The sequence below is a fragment of the Monodon monoceros genome, unplaced genomic scaffold, assembly GCF_005190385.1.
Source record: "Monodon monoceros isolate NGI ecotype Baffin Bay Population unplaced genomic scaffold, NGI_Narwhal_1 Super_Scaffold_7, whole genome shotgun sequence".
Lineage (NCBI taxonomy): Eukaryota > Metazoa > Chordata > Mammalia > Artiodactyla > Monodontidae > Monodon > Monodon monoceros.
The window spans coordinates 91,889,370-91,905,776 of NW_021703784.1; the positions used below are offsets into that span (position 1 = coordinate 91,889,370).

The window sequence follows — 16,407 nt, forward strand, 5'->3', positions numbered from 1 at the left end:
GTAGGTGATCAGTAAATGCCAAGATAGGGGAGATGGGTGCAGACAGGGGACAGGAGTAGTGGAGGGGCCAAGAACCCCTGAGCCCCCGACTTGAGCCTGGTCACTCGTGAGCAAAATGACACCTGCCCCTCTCTCCTCTCCATAGTGAAGCCCCAGCTTGGATGGAATCTAGAGCCTGCATTCAACTTCCGATGCTCTAGGGCCGCCTGCCCACTTGACCTAGAACTGCTGCCTACTTGGTGCCTGCGCCCCTTAGCACACCCCAGGAAACCCTCAGGACATGTTTCCACTTCCAGGAAAGCCTTTCCCGGCACACTCTACCCCGATTTCTCCTGTACAAAAAAAAAAAAAAAAAAAAATGTATGTAAGGGTGACGAGGGCAGGGAAACAGGGTGAGGGGGGTCCAAACTGGTACCAGCACAGTAACCCCTAGAGGACCTTTGGAAATCGTCCAGACTCCTGCATTTCACAGAACTAAAATTCGGACCTAAAAGGGAAAGGGAAAGGGGAGGGATTTTCCCAAGGCCATGCAGGGAGTAGAGAACACCGTGGTGGAGACCCACCGCCATCTCAACCCAGAATGTGTGCCCTGCCTCGCACGGGTGCCAAGCTGGACCTTCGCACCCAGCCCAGACCCTGCACAGCCTCTCAATCTTCTCCGCCATGGCCCTTGGAGAGCTCGGAGAACCTGCTGCTCTGCCCTGACCTGGGTCCCTGGCAGTCCACCTGCGAGGTGCTTGGGGCTGACGCCCAGGCTTCGGGACCCCCAGTTTGGAAGGAGAATCCGCTCTGAGGCAATCTGCTTTAAGAATCCGATGAAACGCACGCCAGCTCCCTCTCTTTCTCCAAAGCGCAGTGTCGCCCGCACCCAGCAGCCCCGACCCTGTGGTCCCCAGTACACGCAGCGTGGTCCTCGGGAAAGACAGGTACTTGGCAGGCAGTGGCACCCCTTTCAGCGCCCCATCTACCCGCCGGTATCTCCCAGTAACACTCCTCTCCTCACTCGCATTGTCCCTTCTAGCTGCCCGAAACTGCCCGCTGCTCAGAATCGACACCCATTCCCCAGCCTTTTGCTGCTCTGAGCATCCTCTTTGCATATCTCTTTTCCTCTCTACTGAGCCTCAACTCCCCTTCCACCGCTCCCTCTCTTCCTTGGTGCTGCTGGTCTGGGGTGGGATGGGGTAGAGAAGAGGGTCAGAATGCACTGGAGATGGGCGGGTGCACAGGTCCGGTGCGTTTGGAGCTCCCGCGACACCTCCCTGGACACACTGGAGGCTTCTGTCGCACCACTGAGCCCAGCCTTTGTAGGGAGACCAGCTTCCAGGCAGCATGGCATTAGCTGCCCCGGGCTACCCCGCACCCCTGTACTGGGTGAAGAAGGAGCATCTTGAATGGAGTCGGGGGTGTTGCCGCCCATCTTCACATGTGTAGGCTAGGGAAGATGGCACAGGGCTGCACCTCTGGATGGAAGGTCCCTGGGGGCCACCAGTAACTCTGATCTCAGAAGCACCAGCCTACAGCTGGGAGGCCTTGGTGGCCGCACAGAAGTGCCTCCTCTTTCTCCAGAAAAGCCCTGTTTTGAAAAAAGGGCCTCTTCTCACTGTCCAGTCTGAACAGAAGGCTGGCCTGTGGCACCCACAGCTCCAGAGCAAAGGGCGAGGGTGGGGCAGTGTCTTTCACTCTAAACTTGCTGGGTGATAATCAGCCCATAGCTGAGTCCCCCCGTCTTGGTTTTCGAATCTGACGACCTGCCTTGTCACCTCAACAATGCCTGGCGAGCCCCGTAGCTGCGGGAGCACGTGGCCAGGTGGCACCTGGCAGGCGAGGTCCCGATGCAGAGCCTCGATCTCACCGCCTCACCCAAAACAGTGCCTGTGCCTAGGTCCTTCGGTTTCCTGGGGGTGGGGGGAGCTGAGAGTTCTCTCCAGCCAAGCGTTCTCTCGCCTCCGGCCCCCAACTCCCCTCTCCTTGCAGTGAAAGGCACACCCACTCCAGCGCAGCCTCCCCATTCTCCATCCCAGGCCCTCGGAGCCTCGCGGGCGCCCGACAGTTTTCACATTCTTTCCCTGCCTGCTGCTCCGGGCACCCTGGTCCAGGGGTCGGCGGAGAAGCCCGAACCCCACAAAGACGCCGGGACTCCAACCTCCTTTCACATGCAAAGGCCCTTACATTTCCATTTCATATTTCAGTTTGCCACCAAAACAAAGCCGAGGGCAGACTTGCGGGAAGAGAGAAAGGAGCTGAGGCCAAGGTGAAAAGGTATACCCACGGAAAAGAGCGCCCAGCTGCTTTCTGAAACGAAGGTTCTCGGGGACTACGGCAAAAATTTATGTATGGTACTTTTAACTTGTTTTCCTGCTGTGGCCCCTCTTTGCAGCGGGCAAAACTCGGGGCTTCGGCGACTTCATGAGAGCCTTGCGCGGCAAGGTTCCCGGCGCAGCCCCTAGTTCCCTCGAAGAGTAGGGACCGTGCAAATCCGGGAGTACAAGGTCAGCCCACTCAAGAAACGTCGCTATCGCGAACAGGGGGCGCGCGGGGGGGGGCGGGGGGGAGGGCAGTCTCTCTGGCTTCCCTGAAGTCTCTTCTGAAATTTCCTTACAACAACTTAAAAAAAAAATCCCCCCACCCAAAGTTTTCGTTTACAGATACAGTACGTAAATGGTCTGTGTCTTGATCCAAGTGGTCGTTATACAGCAAACACGTACATAACAATTCTTCAAACTTTCCACTTAACTGTGTACTTCACTGTATATAAATTATAATAAAGAAAACTTTGTGGGCATCGACTGATTTAAAATAATACTACACCTTTAATCCAGGCCTTCTGTTTTCCTATATAAGATTGTATGTGTTTAGGCTGGACTGTTAGAGCAGACTGGAGGTTATAGAAATGAACAAAGTAAAAAATTAAAAGCATCTTTCTTCCTCTCCTCCCCCACCCCTAAAATTGACCGGGGGTCGACGTCACAGCTCCCAGGCTTGAGTTTTCCCTCCATCATCCCACAATCACCCACGGGCTCTTACGGCTAATGTGCAAGCCTCGGTTTCTCGCTGTCTTTTTTTTCGTGGGGGGGGGGTCTCTCTTACACAAAACACACCCCGGTTCTTTGAGTAAATTCGAATATGACCCAGGAGGAGTTTACACATTTTGTGGTGTGTGGATTGTGCTGGTGGGAGAAAATAAATATCTCTAGCATTCAAACTCTGCGTCTAATTCGCCAAATCAAGACCAGCCCCTCGGCGGTGCCCCAGGGGTCTCCGGCCCTGCCCTCGTCTCCCAAGACCTCTGCGCTAAGAGCGCTGCCTTCGCGGACGGCTGGATGGGAAGGTAGCAGTGGGCTAGCAACGAAAACCTGCGTGCACCGAATCGAAAGCGAAAGAGAAGGAGGTAGCAGGGCCGTTCTCGGTAGCGTTCCGGGGCGCAAGGCCAAGGCCTGGCGGGCCGCGCAAGCGGCGGCTTGGAGAGTCGTCCGCGTTGGGAGCGAGGTGCCGGCGTCCCTACTCCCGCGGCGAGGAGGCTCTTCGCCCGGCTGAGAAACATCGGTCTCCAGCCTGGCGTGTCTCCTGGGGCCCATGCGGCCTAGGATGGGCCAGCGGGCAGGGACTTCGGAAGGCCGAAGTGTGAACCCGGAGCCTGACGGGGTCGGGACTGCAACACGCGAGGACGCAGCGGGGCTCTTTAGTAAAAGCGCGAATGTCCCTGCACAGGGGGGACTGTGGAGGTACATTGTTGGTCGCCCTTTTAGTACCGATGGGGAAACGGAGTCGCAGTTAGGGAACGTCTGCGGCCGGGGAAGGCTTCTCATCTCCTCTTTCCCCATCTCCGAGAAGCCCCGCCACTGGAGACCTGAGGCGGCTGTCCTGCCCCAGGCTCTCTCGCCATGGCCCCAGCACAGCCCCCAAACCGGCACCTTTCCAAGGAGCGCTTGGACCCAAGGACTGGCTCCCTGGGCTGACGTCCCAAAGGAGACCTCGGACCCTCTCCTCCGCTCGGTGCAGTTGCCCAGACGGAGGAACTGGCTTCCTGCCCGGGGGGACCAACAGAGCTGGGAAGGAGGTTGCCAGGTCAAAGCTCCCTTGGGTGGGGGCCGAGATCAGCCACTGCAAGCCCAGCACCAAAGCCATGTCTGCCTCTGCCTGTCCCCAAGCTCCTGGGGACATCCGAGGTTTTCGCCTTAGACCCATTTCGCCCCCTCTGGAGTACGTGCTCTCACAAGTGTGGAAGAGAACCATGTCAATGTGTGTTTCAGTCTCCCTGCTTGCTGGCCATCTAGAGAGCCCGCTCCAGAGGCCCTCCTCCCAGCTGCCTCTATAGAGATCAGAACCTCACCTCTTGGTGCCTCGGTTTCCTCCTCTTGGACCTAATGTGCCTAACTTCTTTTCTACAGGAGCCAGAAATCTCCTCTTGGCCAGAGAAACAGCGGCTGCTAAGAGAAGGGAGAGAACAAGCAGAGCTGTTTGTTGTTTGTGGCTTTGCCCTGAGCAGTGCCTCCTCCATCTTGGGCATCAGGGAAGTGGGGTCCTGTTGGTGTTTCCAGCTGCCTTTCGTCTCAACCTGTAGCTTTTGGCTTTGCCTAGCACAAGGTCGGGGGCCTGCCCTGTCCTCACAGTTGGGTGCTTACGGGTTCCAACGGCACAGAGAAACGTGGAGCGGGGAGGCTAGACTCTTGCTCTGTGGGGGAACGTTTACTACCCCATGAGACCTTACTGTTATCTCCTCGTGATGCAGGTGAGGAAACAGGGCTTTAGAGGGATTTCTTACTCTCAGGTCACAGTGTGGGCTGCCCCAGTGGCTACTGCCTGTAGAGGATACATTATGCAGCCTGGCAGTGGGGGCCCAGCAGGGCTCAGAGGCAGTGCTGGGAGGGGTCTAGCTCTTCCCTTTTCCCTCTGAACCCGAAGACATTTCCAAATGAGAGGTTGAAAGCAGCTCAGGATCTCTCCTTGCCTAATTAACTCAGCCTCCTCAGAAGCCTCACTGGTGAATTTCTCTAACACATGAAAAATCAGTGCGGTGGGAGAGAAAACATGCGAGGTCCGCACAGCGAACCTCCACGGGTCCCTCAGTCCTCGGCTGGCTCACACCTAACATTCCCAAAGGACAGGGACCAGGAGGGGCCTGGGTGAGGCCAGGAGGAGGGAGCCTGATCCCCGGGGCTGGCAGGCTGGTGCATGTGGACAGGGCGAGAGCCCCTCTCCACCTGAGTGTGGAAGGAGCACCTGTGTGGAGCTGTGTCTGTGATCCGAGTGCCTGATCTCATTCCAACAGGAAGGTGGAGAGGAAAGGTGGAGGAGGTGGGGAAAGCCACCGGATCTCTCTAAATCTGCTCAGTCTGTCCTGTGGATTTGAGAGTGTGTGGCTCTGTGCGAAGCCACATGAGCGTACTTGGTGTGTGTGTGAGCGCGCTGCTCTTGAGGAAGTGGTTGTGTGTGTATGTGTAGAGTCCAAGTGTAGTCAAGTGCATGTGTGAATGTTTGTGCGTGTCAGCGACCACTTAGTGGGCTAGTTCTGGGCCTGTGGGGAGCCAGACAGAGGCTGAGTGTAAGAAAGCGTTTCCCGTGCGCTGCTTCCTAAGGTTATCCCAGTCGCCCAGGCCTCCACCATGTCCCACCTCTGTCCCCAGGCCTGGTGTCTCTCCATCGGGCCTGGATCAGTGCAGCCAAAGCCATTGTCCTGCCTGAAGGCCAAGGCCGCAGGGGGAGAGTGTGTACCCGGGGCTCCTAGCCCAGGCGTTCTTCCCTCCCTTCTCAGTTTCTCTCCCTGCCAGCTTGGGGCTCACCAATGCCGATTCTGTGGGAGAAAAGGCCCAGGCTCCTCAGCTGCTCTGGCCTCAGGCCACCCTTGAGAGGCTCTCTCCTCCACTACGGTCGCGATGCTTCAGGGCCCAGGCCTGCGTCCTGAGGCCGCCTTCAAGGGGGCTTGGAGGTCATTTAGGCCTCAGGTTCCCCGTGGGCCCAAATCAGGACCCAGAGCCTTCCCTCTTGCCCAGCACTGCGCCGCCTGGAACTCTGTTCCAGCCGGTCGGTCCTAAACCATTGTTCCGAGGCCGCCGCCTCTGGGGATCGCCGAAGAAGAAACGCTCGGGAACTCTGGTCGGCCCGCCTGCCCGCCGCGAACCACCTCGACTCAGGTCTTCCGCGGCCTCAGGCGTCTCTGGACCCGCACGCGTGTGGCGCCCCGGTTCCACGGCATCCCGGGAGCGCTCCGCCGACTGCGCTCCAGGCTCCCGGCCGGGCTCCGCACCTGCGACGCTCCCACCTGCGGCGCCGCCCGAGGAGCCCCCTAGCCGGCGAGGAGCGAGGCCTCGGCAGCCCCGGAGCCTAGCGCCCGAGCGCTGCGCTGCGCTGCGACTGTTTCCCGCCGCACGCCTTGAGCGGGTGCGAAGCATCCGCTTCAAAGTCGGCCCGGCGGGCAGCGCAAAGCAAGTGGTTTGGGGGAACGGCGAAGAGGGGAGAAACAGACTCCACGTTGAGTTTAATAGCCGACGCTCCGCACCCTCCGCCGAGCGATCTGAAGGGGGCAGGAGGTATCCCTTGGTCTCCTTGGAGCGGTCGATCCCCGTTTTCCTACCCGAAGTCACACGCAGCTCGGCCCCGCACCTCCCAACCCGCCAACTCCTGCCTCCCGCAAGCCGAACAGGTTTTGAAGGTGCCGAAGCCCTGGGTCCTGGGGACCCCAGCCCGAGGGATCCGCACGTGCACTCACCGTAGCAGGGGACCTGCAAGGCCGCGTTGTGGCCGCCGCCGCCTTCCTGGAGTTTGAGGCTGCCGTCCGGGGGCGTCTTGCAGGCGCCTCGCTGCAAGTAGAGATGCGGTTGCTGCGCGGGTGGCTGCGGCGGCGGCTGCGGCTGCGGCGGCTGCGGCTGCGGCTGCGGGGCCGGCGACTGGGGCTGGAACTTGTTAAAGGAGCCCCGCGCTCCGGCGCCACTCTCCAGGGGTGCCGCCAGGTCCTGCTGCCCCGCGCCGTAGCGGGCGCGGCTCTTGGCGTCCCCGAATCCCTGCCCTTTGGCGGCAGCCGACAGGAAAGTTGCGCTGAACTTATCACCGCCGGGGTATGCCCTAAAAGGCGACGAGCCCTCCCGGCTCTGCGACACCGGGCTGTAGTAGGCGTCCATGGCAGCAGCCGGCGACTCGCAGTAAGAGACGCAAGTCTCAGCATTCATGCCTGGCTTGGGCGGGCGACGGGCGGGGGCGCGAGCGAGAGCGCGAGGACGCCACCGCGCGCCTTTGCTGGGAGTTTGGAGAGGCAAGGAGGCGGTGGCTGTGCGCTCCGCGCCGGCCTGCTCGCTCTCCCCCCTCCTCCGCTCCACGCCTCTCTCTCTCTCTCTCTCTCTCTGCTCTCACCCCCTCCTCTCTCTCCCTTCTCCCTCCCCACAGCTGGCCCAGGGAAAGAACCGAGAACTGTAAAAAGATTCAGATGTTTCGGAAAGTTGACCAGCTCTCCCAAACCCTCTTAAGATTTTGAAGCGGAAAAATAGAGTGAATTTTTTTTTTCTTGACTTTTTTTCCCCCTCCTCTCCCTCTTCTCCTCTCTCCCTACTCCCCTTCCACCACTAACTCCTCCCCCCCCTTAAGGAGATGCTACTAGCTCGCTCGCCGCTCTGAGGGGATTCTACCAAGAGCCGCCCAAAGGCCTTTTCGATTCAAGGCGGGGCAAGGGAGGTATCTGGACTCCCCGGGCTCCCGAGCCTAGGCTGAGAATTGGTGGGTCCAAGCTTTGGCCTAGGGGAGGGGGGTATGCAAAACTTTAGTGACAGATTAAAAAATATATAAAAAAACAAAACCAAAAACCTAACAGGTTTCGACATTCGGAGTCTGATGGGCCGCTAGCGTCCGGGTGCAGGCAAGTCGTTTGCACACTTGCGTGCGAATTTGGCGGTGCAGCTGCGAGTCTTCCCATTGGTGCCTTTTCCTCTGTTTCCAACCCCTTTTCCCTATTCTCGGTTCCTCCATGAAATTAACACACACACACACGCAGCAGTCATCCTGTGCACGGCCACTTTCACGTCTCGTTAACTATTTCCCTTTCCTGTAAGGGCACTGGGTAGGGATGAGGAGGGGCCCGTGTTCACTCAGACACTGGAGAACCCCCAGGCTGGGACAGTTTCCGAAGCTTTAGAACGCGGCCCCCTCCCACCACCTCTCCCCTCCTGGGAAGGAGCCGCGTGTGCCTCAGGTTGGTCTCCGCCCGGCCGAGGGGATTTTCCGCCTGGCACACCTGAGAATGTAGAGTTGGGAGACCAGCTGGTCGCGCCTCGTCACTCTGTCACCTGCTCACTGCTCGGGTGGGGGTGAGGCAGCCTCTAATCTCTGGCCTCTCTGTCCCCGACTGTAAACCGAATGGCTTGGATTTGATGGGTTGTGTGCGCCCCAGGGAAAAGAACGTTTACAGCGCGTCGAGTCCTTTCCACATGGCTAATCATCGACTGCACCTCACAACAACCGTGAGGGGTGGAAATCGGGGTCCCCAAATTTTCCAATGAGCAAACCGAGGCTCAGAGAGGTGCGGTCACCTGGCTGAGGTCACACAGCCGGGAAGTAGCAGCGCCTGCCTTGAAACCCAGGCTGAGGTTAGTCCCTCCGCAGATCTGGGATGGTGTTGCTGACAGCGAAAACGCACAGAACAGAGGAAACGGATCTCTGACTGCGGAATGACTCAGTTTGAAGGAGACCAGTAAGAGCAGCCCTCGATAAACTGCAGGGAAAAATCCGTGGATAGAGGACGTATCTCAAGGGAGGCTGGGAGTGGGGTGAAAGGTGAAGGGGCAGAGTAAAATGAGAGAGGGCCTGAGCGCCCTGAACCCGGGAATGTGGGACAGAAGTCAATCTTCTGCACCTAAAAGGTCTCCCTAAGAAAAAATATCTGGGGGGGGGGGGTCGTGCTTCTACCCCCAACCTCATCTTAGCTAATCCTCACCCCCACCCCTCTCCCTTGGTATCTCTGCTCCTTGCTCTGCCGCCGACTGCGCGATCCCACATCTGGTTTCCATCGCGGCTTACCTTGAAGTGCTCGTTAATAAAGATATTCTGCAAACCGCGGCCAGGGGTGCGCAGGCCCGAACCCTTCCCCCGCCGCCCATGGGGACCCGCGCCTCTCTGGCTCGCAGACCTAAGCCAAATGAGGATCTTATAGATATTGAGTGCCTGTTGTGCCAAAAGCCATCCACAGGTCATTCCCTTGGGCCACCCCAACTATCTGGTGACGCTGGCCTCGTCATACCCATTTTCCAGATGGGTAGACTGAAACTCAAAGAAACGAACTAATTTTCCAACCTCGGAGAGCAAACAGTGAGTGAGCCTGCCATCATCCCAAATGCTCCTGTTCAGCCCAAGTTTGTTTTAGTTCTCAGAATCTGCCAAGTTCTGGAATCCCCCAATCTCATCCCTGCGCTTTTGTCTTGCCAATAACTTGGTGTTCAGCGCAGAGTCTCTTCCTCCAGAAAGACTTCCCATTTCTCCCAGTTGGGGCCGCATCTCCATCCTGGACTTCATGGTTGTCTGGTGGCCCGCTTGGTGTTCGTCTCCACCTCAGTAGTCCGAGGTTTCAAGAGGGAAGTCTCTGCCCCGCCTGGCACCCCACAAATATTTATGGAATAAAATAGTAAAGCCTGGGTTCCTTCCACTGCTCAGTGAGGCAGTTCCCAGCGTCTTTGGTTTCCTCTAGCCAAGGACAACCAGTTGCTCTCCCTCCCCCTCTTCATGAATCAAGAGACAAAATTAAGAGCATGCTGGCCTCTCCCGGGCTGCACAAGAACAGTGAGCTCTCTCAGAGTAGGGGCCAGGCCTGCCTTGTTCACCGCAGGGCTTGGCACATCCTAGGCACTCATAAAATGTGCACTGAACGAACGAATGAAGATGCCACGTGGTCCAGTCCGGGGTCTTAGAGGCGCATTTTTGCTAAGCTGTTCCAAGCTAGCAGGCTACTCTGGTCCCCTGCACCCTGAAGCTGCCTGCTAGCACCCAGAGGGTGTCTGCAATCCTTCTACTTCTCCCCCCATCCTCCCATTCCAGGCTTAGACACAAGGAGGAAACTAAGAGAAGCAAAATGCATGGGGTGGGGGGTCAACACCAAGACAGGTACAATGGCAATTACAATATTCTCCAGTAACTTCTGAGCTGCTCTCAATGTAAATTGCTGTTCTCAGTGCAAAAAGACAAAAAAAAAACAACGCTGCCGTGTTCCAGAAAGCTTTCTTTGAGCGTTGCTTCTTGCCATCTACCCACCCCATGCTTTTATGACCTGTTTAATTATGGCCTCATTATTTAACCTTTTCCTGGCCACCCCGGGGAGAATTTCAAAACCCGAGCCCTCAGGCGCAGACTTTGGTGTCCTCAGCCGGAATCCCTCCTGGTGCACCGAGGTCCTGGCCCTTGGAACCAGCAGGGGGGCCTTCTACCTTCCTACGAGGTACCTTAGAGGTGAACTCAGAAAGAGTGAGCGTGTGCCTGCAAGTGAGAAAGTGCATGTGGGTTTGCCTGTGACTGCGTGGGAACATTCTGGGTGTGTTGTTTTCCTCACAAAAATCGCTCCGGATCCCCCTCCTAAGTCCCTTCAAACATGTCTTTCCCCAGAGACGCTAAGTGTAGCTGGTTATTTCTCTGTGTGTTCAATCATTTGCTGATCCATCGGCCCATCCATCCCACCATCCATCCATCCCTCTGCCATAGCTGAAAGCTGACCCACTCTCACCCAGCTCCCCTGCAAGGGTGCAGGGCACCCTTTCAGCCAGAAGTGACATGGATGCCCCTCAAGCCCAGTTCTGGCCCCGCCTTTGCTCTCCCAGTGCGTCATGTCTCTCTCAGCTAAGGTTCTCCCTGGCTCGCTGTTTGTCCCTCCACCATTGAAGCGCCAGGCAGTGTCTCTACACTTCCGGTCACTTCACCGTACCAGAACAGTTGGGGGTGGCAGGCCCCTCTGCTTCAAGTCCTGCATCCCTACCCCCTGGCAGACACACCCCTGGCTGCCCCTTCTCTCTTGCTTTCACATTGGCCCGCTGAAAGCAGATTCCCCCTTCTGTGGGCTCTGCACACAGCCTGGGAAGGGGGAAGGGTGATAGAAAGTCTTTCTTTGCCAAGGCCAAATGCCCAGTATCACCTCCTCTGGGAATCCTTCCTTCACCCCCTAGCTACTGCTCTGTCACATCTGCCTGGTTATTTCCTCCATAGCGTCTGTTCTTAGCTGACATTTTCTCCCACATTTGTTGACTTACTTGTTTTATTGTCTGTCTTCCTATGGGAATGCGAGTCCGTGGCTACTCTCTCCTCAGTAGGAAATACAGTGCTCAGCACATAGCACTACTCGGTAAATATCTACTGAGCAAATGACTAAATAAGTGAATGAACGAATGGCTATCGGAGGAGCACTGCCCTAGGCTTGCAGAGTAACTGCTCAGTCCCTGTGGCTCAGGGCTGGAGCTCTTGAGGCCAGGGGTGTAGGACTGTGTTGGTTAGAAGGTCCCTGATGGAGAAGGGAGAGGCACAACAGACACTCCTTTATTTCAAAGGGAAGGACAGATTCGGAGCCACCCCCTTTGGTCTGAGCTCCCTCCAGCCCATCCCCCACTGCACTTTCTCTGTCTTGTACAAACAGTGGAGCTGCGGAGGGAGAGCAGACCCCCTTATCTGTTATGTGACTTCCTCTGACTGCCCCAAGTCTTGACTTCCAGTGTGAGTAAAACAGGGACCATACCTCAGTGAGTCGTGTACACTACTTGGTTTGCAGTTGCCACTCCGTAAATGCCAGGAGGCAACAAAGACTGCTCAGACTTTTGGGGCTGCTGAATGGGCATTTTGAACACCTGTAGAGGGGGCGGGAAGAGTCAAGAGATGAAGGGGGAAGGCTAGGGATCTTATACATCTTGGGCGGGAACGTTCCTGCTCTGCAGACCCCAGTACACAAACCTCACACTCCTGACACATAAATAAGCAGTCATGTTTCGGACAACTGTTACAAGTCAGCTCTTGCACATTGAGATCTTTGCAGTCCTCGCAACAGCCCTATGGTGGTACTATTATCCTCATTTTACAATGATTAAAAAATCGAAGCACAGAGAAGTGAAGCAATTGCTTACGGTCACACAGCAAAGCAGACGACTTGGGATTCGAACTCAGGTGATATGACGTCAGAACCCACGCTCCTCACCGCTGCGCGTTCTCAGACATCTCTGGGGCCCCGCGGGTCGAAAGGTTCCTGATTTCTCTCGGCCTGCAGGGCTCTCAGAGGAGCTCCCACTTCTCCAGTGCCGCAGTCGCGGGCGCGACGGATTCGGGGCGCTCGCCAGCCTCGGCCGCGTACGCTGACCCACAGTGCCCTCCTGGGGCGGAGGACCACGGTGTAGCCCCGAGGTCCGCGCCAGCGTTCACCACCGGCATCCAGCCTTCAAGACTCTGCCCCGATCTCCCCGGAATGCGGACACCCAGGCACCTTCCCGCGTTTGGCTCCAGCACCCGCGGAGCTCCCGGGGCGGCCGCGCCCCTCGTGGGATGGAGCCCGGGAGGGAGGCACTCCCCGCCCAGGTTCTCCGAAGGCTCCGAGGCCGCGGCGAGTGCGGACGCACCACCCGGCAGGTCCGCTCCCAAGTGCTGCCCGCGGAAGGAGCGCGGGTCGCTTAGGCGTTTTGAGCCTAGGGAGGACCTCGCAGGGGAACAGCAGGTCCCGGGAGCGCCGAGTCGTCCGCCTTTCCTCCTTGCCCACGGCCCCCACCTCTCATTCGGACCAGTACCCCGAGTTTAGGTGCTTAGCGTTCGCGGAGTCTGGCCCCCGGTCGGCTCCGGGCTGGCGCACGCGGAGAGGCCTGAGAGGGACAGCGCCCACTCCACCCCGCCATTCTGTGCTTTATAAGGCCGCGGAGAAAGGGGGCCAAAAGGAAGTCTGCATGCAGGGGCATGTCTTCATTCGTATGGGAAAAGCACGAACTCCCGAGATGCGGCTAAACGAGGCGTTCTAATGAGTTCTAGTCGCTCGCACGCTGTTCGGTCTTGAGGGTCAATGAGATACAAAGCCGGAGGGATGAAGGTTTTGAAAATGACCAACCCCGACGCTCCCGCCCGCCGGAACGCATACCTCCACCCCCCTTCCCCCGCCCCACGATGCCCTGCCGGGATCTGCCTCCCCGAGCTCCGGGCGCCGCGGGCACCGGGTACCTTTCGGAGCAGGGCTGGGGGTCCGGTCCGAAGGCGCGGTCCAGGCGCGCGACGGAGCGTAGTTCCCTGTTCCCCACTTAACCCAAGGGCAAGGCAAAGCGCTCAGGGCAGGGAGAGAGAACTCAGAGGCCACAGCAGGCGAAACTGGGGTCTGGCGAGCCCCCTGGAAAACCCGGCTTGGCTGGAAAGCTCGTGAGGGGAGGCCTCCACATAGCCGGGGCGACCGCCTTAATCCTTGATCCGGAGAGGAAGTTGGAACCGGAAGTCCTCCTCTGGGGTCCGAGCCTGTGCACCCTTTGCATATCGGTTACAGCCCAGGTGAACACAGATAATTTACATCCACAGATAATTCCCAAACATCATTAGCCAAAACCCCAGCCAGGTGCTTGTATCGAAGCCCCCTGTCCCATCTTGTCTTCTGCCCTGTCCCTTCTCTCCTGGAAGCCGGCCCTCTAGGATTTCAGAAAGATCAGCCGTGGGAAGGTGGAGGCCAAAACACACCACCTCACGTATACAGGAGTCCTGAGGCACCTCGTGGGCAGAAATGCAGCTTCAGTTTCTTGGGGTGCTTGCAGGGTGGAGAGGATGTGTCCTTGCTCAGCCTTAGTTCTAAGGAAACATATAGAAACTTTCTATCCATTTCTCGGCTGGGGAGATGGAGGCTTCAGTGATGGAGGGAAAGGAGTGTTGATGGCCAGCGGGATCTGAGGACTCCCTCACACTGTGTGTCTGCATGTGCCGGTTTCTGGGGAGTGCGTTCAAAACTTTCAACAGTCTCAAAGGGGATCCTGACCCCAGAGGGTTAAACTTCACTCATTTGGGCAGAGCTGATCCCTTGGTACAAAACAGGGCTCTTTCCAAAGCCCTCTCTGTTCCCTCAGACCTGGACTTTACCCCCTTCCTCTCCACATACCCTTTCCCTCTGCAACAGAGAGGCCTAAATGTCCAGGCTGGGACTGCCCAACTGACAGCCTAGAGCAGGGGTCCCCAACCCCCAGGCTGCAGACCGGGTACTGGTCCACAGACAGCAGTAGGCGAGCGAGCGAAGATTCGTCTGCTGCTCTCCATTGCTCCCCATCACTCCATTACTGCCTGGACCATCCCCTTCCACCCGCCCCCCCGCATCCATGGAAAAATTGTCTTCCACGAAACCGGTCCCTGGTGCTAAAAAAGTTGGGGACCTCTGGCCTAGAGGGTCTCTTCCAGGTCTAGTAAGGGGTGGTCTTCCCAACCCGCCACTCAGAAGACCAAGATGGAGCCAGGGAGAGGGAGAGGTGAATGGGGCAGCCTTTTGTGGCGGCAGGAAAGGTTTCTTGATTCTCCTTCTCCAGGGATCCTTGGGATCAGCCTAGGGCCCTTCCCCTCTGCCCCTCCTTTCCCTACTCCTCTGCTCTCCACCAATCCCCAGAGGCTGTTGGCATATCCGCACCCCCTCAGCGCCCTGAACATACTCTGCTGCTGTCACTGGGAGCAGAGTGGGGCCCCTAGTTCCCTTCTCTCTTCTCCCACAGCCCTGAGAGTCCTCCTCCCCTTAGGTTTCATTTGTCCACTTGTCCCCTCCCCCAGCCCCAAGAGTTCGTGGGCAGCCAGTGGCAGCTGTGTTGACTCCAATTCCAGCATCCCCCCAGTGCTGTTCTCATGGATGGTGGGAGGGGGCTTCTGGATTCTCTCTAGGACGGAGCTGGGCTCAGGAGTCTGTCTGTGGCAGTGGCGAGGCCTCTGGGGCTGGAAAAGGTGGGAGGAGGGAGGAGGCAACAAGGGGTCCCGATAGTCATTCCATTAGTGGTCAAGAGCCCAGCTTTAGAGTCAAGTTGGAATCCCACTTCTGCCACTTTTTGGCTGTGTAACATGGGCTCTGTGACTTCCTTCATGGGCCTCAGTTTCCTCTCCTGTAAAATGGGGATAATAATAGTACCTACTTCATAGAATAGCTGCATACATTAAATGAGATCATGCTCACTTTAGGTGTTTTCTGGTATCAGCAATAATGACTTCCTTTCCATATGGAACACTCTGCTATTTTAAACATTATAGCCCAGCCTTAAAGAACCAGAAATGACCAGTTGGGGTTCCTGCCCTTCAACCTTTGTGAAAATGGGTCATATTCATCCTCCAGACCACAGCTCCTCCCTGGTCAGGGTCTTTTAAGGCACCAGGAGTGAAAAGGCCAAAGGAATTTTCAGGCCCCATGGCCCAGCCCCTCCTGTTAGTTGGTACAGGCGAGGTAGAGGCTGTGTGTTGTGTTTTGGGGGGAGGTTATAGGGGAGAAGGGTGGCTGCTGACCTCCAGCTCCGGCTCTGTCCCACCTCAGTACTTTCAGCAGCAGTGCCTTCACAGACCTCGATTCTCTGTAAACTCACCACTGTCCTGTGGAGGAGGGTTTATGTCCCTGCTTTACAGGCAGGGAAATGGGCGCCCCTTGCCCAAAGCACACTGTAGCAAGAGGTCAGGATGACCCTCGAGCTCGGGTCTCATGGCTCCCAGGCCTGTTATCTTTATCCCGGCGTCCACAGTGCACTGGGGCCTCAAGGACGGGCTTGGGGTCTGGCATCAGCATCCCCTGCCTGTACCTCCTCCCCCGCGTGCCCCACCACCTGCCTCCAGAGAGAGAGGTCCCCGCCCCAGCACCTGTCATAGGAGGCAGCCGGAGCACACATTGTGATCCACATAATCCCGAAGTTTGTGATTGGCAGGGAGGAGGGCTAGGAGGAGGGGAGGGGGAAGGGGAAGGCGGGAGAGATATACTTCTTGAGTAACCTTAGATGCCCGAGACAGAAGGAGAGACTGCTACAAATGGCGCTTGGCTCAGTGCCTGGCACATAGTAGGTGCTCAGTAAATGGCGGTGGTTATTATATTTCTATTGCCTCCTGCTCTCACTAGCAGTCTCCCAGCCACCGCAACCCCCTCCATCTGAGGATGCCTGTGGCTTAACCTCCACCCTCTCTCTTCCACCTCGCCTGGGGTCTTTCCCTCCTCGGGACCTGTGGGCGCACAGCTGGCCTCGCCGCCGCGCTCCCGGCTTGCCCGGAGCCCGGCCCAGAGCGCACAGCTGCGGGTACACTGTGGTCACTTCTGGAGTCGGCCTCTCCTCCCCGAGCCGAAGGGTGGGGGTCGGGGGAGGGGCCTTGACTGCCAAGCTAAGGGCAGAAAAGCAGCGCAACCGTGTGCTTCCCCAACCCGGAGCCTTCGTGGGAACCTAGGGCGAGCGCTCGCGGCTCGCGGCTCGCCCCCGGAGCGGAGAGAATCGACTTGGAAAATCAAAA

At 57.6% G+C, this 16,407-nt stretch overlaps 1 protein-coding gene across 1 annotated transcript in view; it reads right to left on the reverse strand.

Annotated features, from left to right (window-relative positions):
- The window catches only part of ALX4 (ALX homeobox 4), a 39,828-nt gene extending 32,543 nt beyond the window's left edge, over nt 1-7,285 (reverse strand). Inside the window, exon 1 of the mRNA XM_029209327.1 lies at nt 6,707-7,285. Within this exon, the coding sequence (XP_029065160.1) occupies nt 6,707-7,163 (457 nt within the window). The 5' untranslated portion in view covers nt 7,164-7,285. The remainder of the gene's footprint in view (nt 1-6,706) is intronic.
- Nucleotides 7,286-16,407: the final 9,122 nt, after the last annotated feature.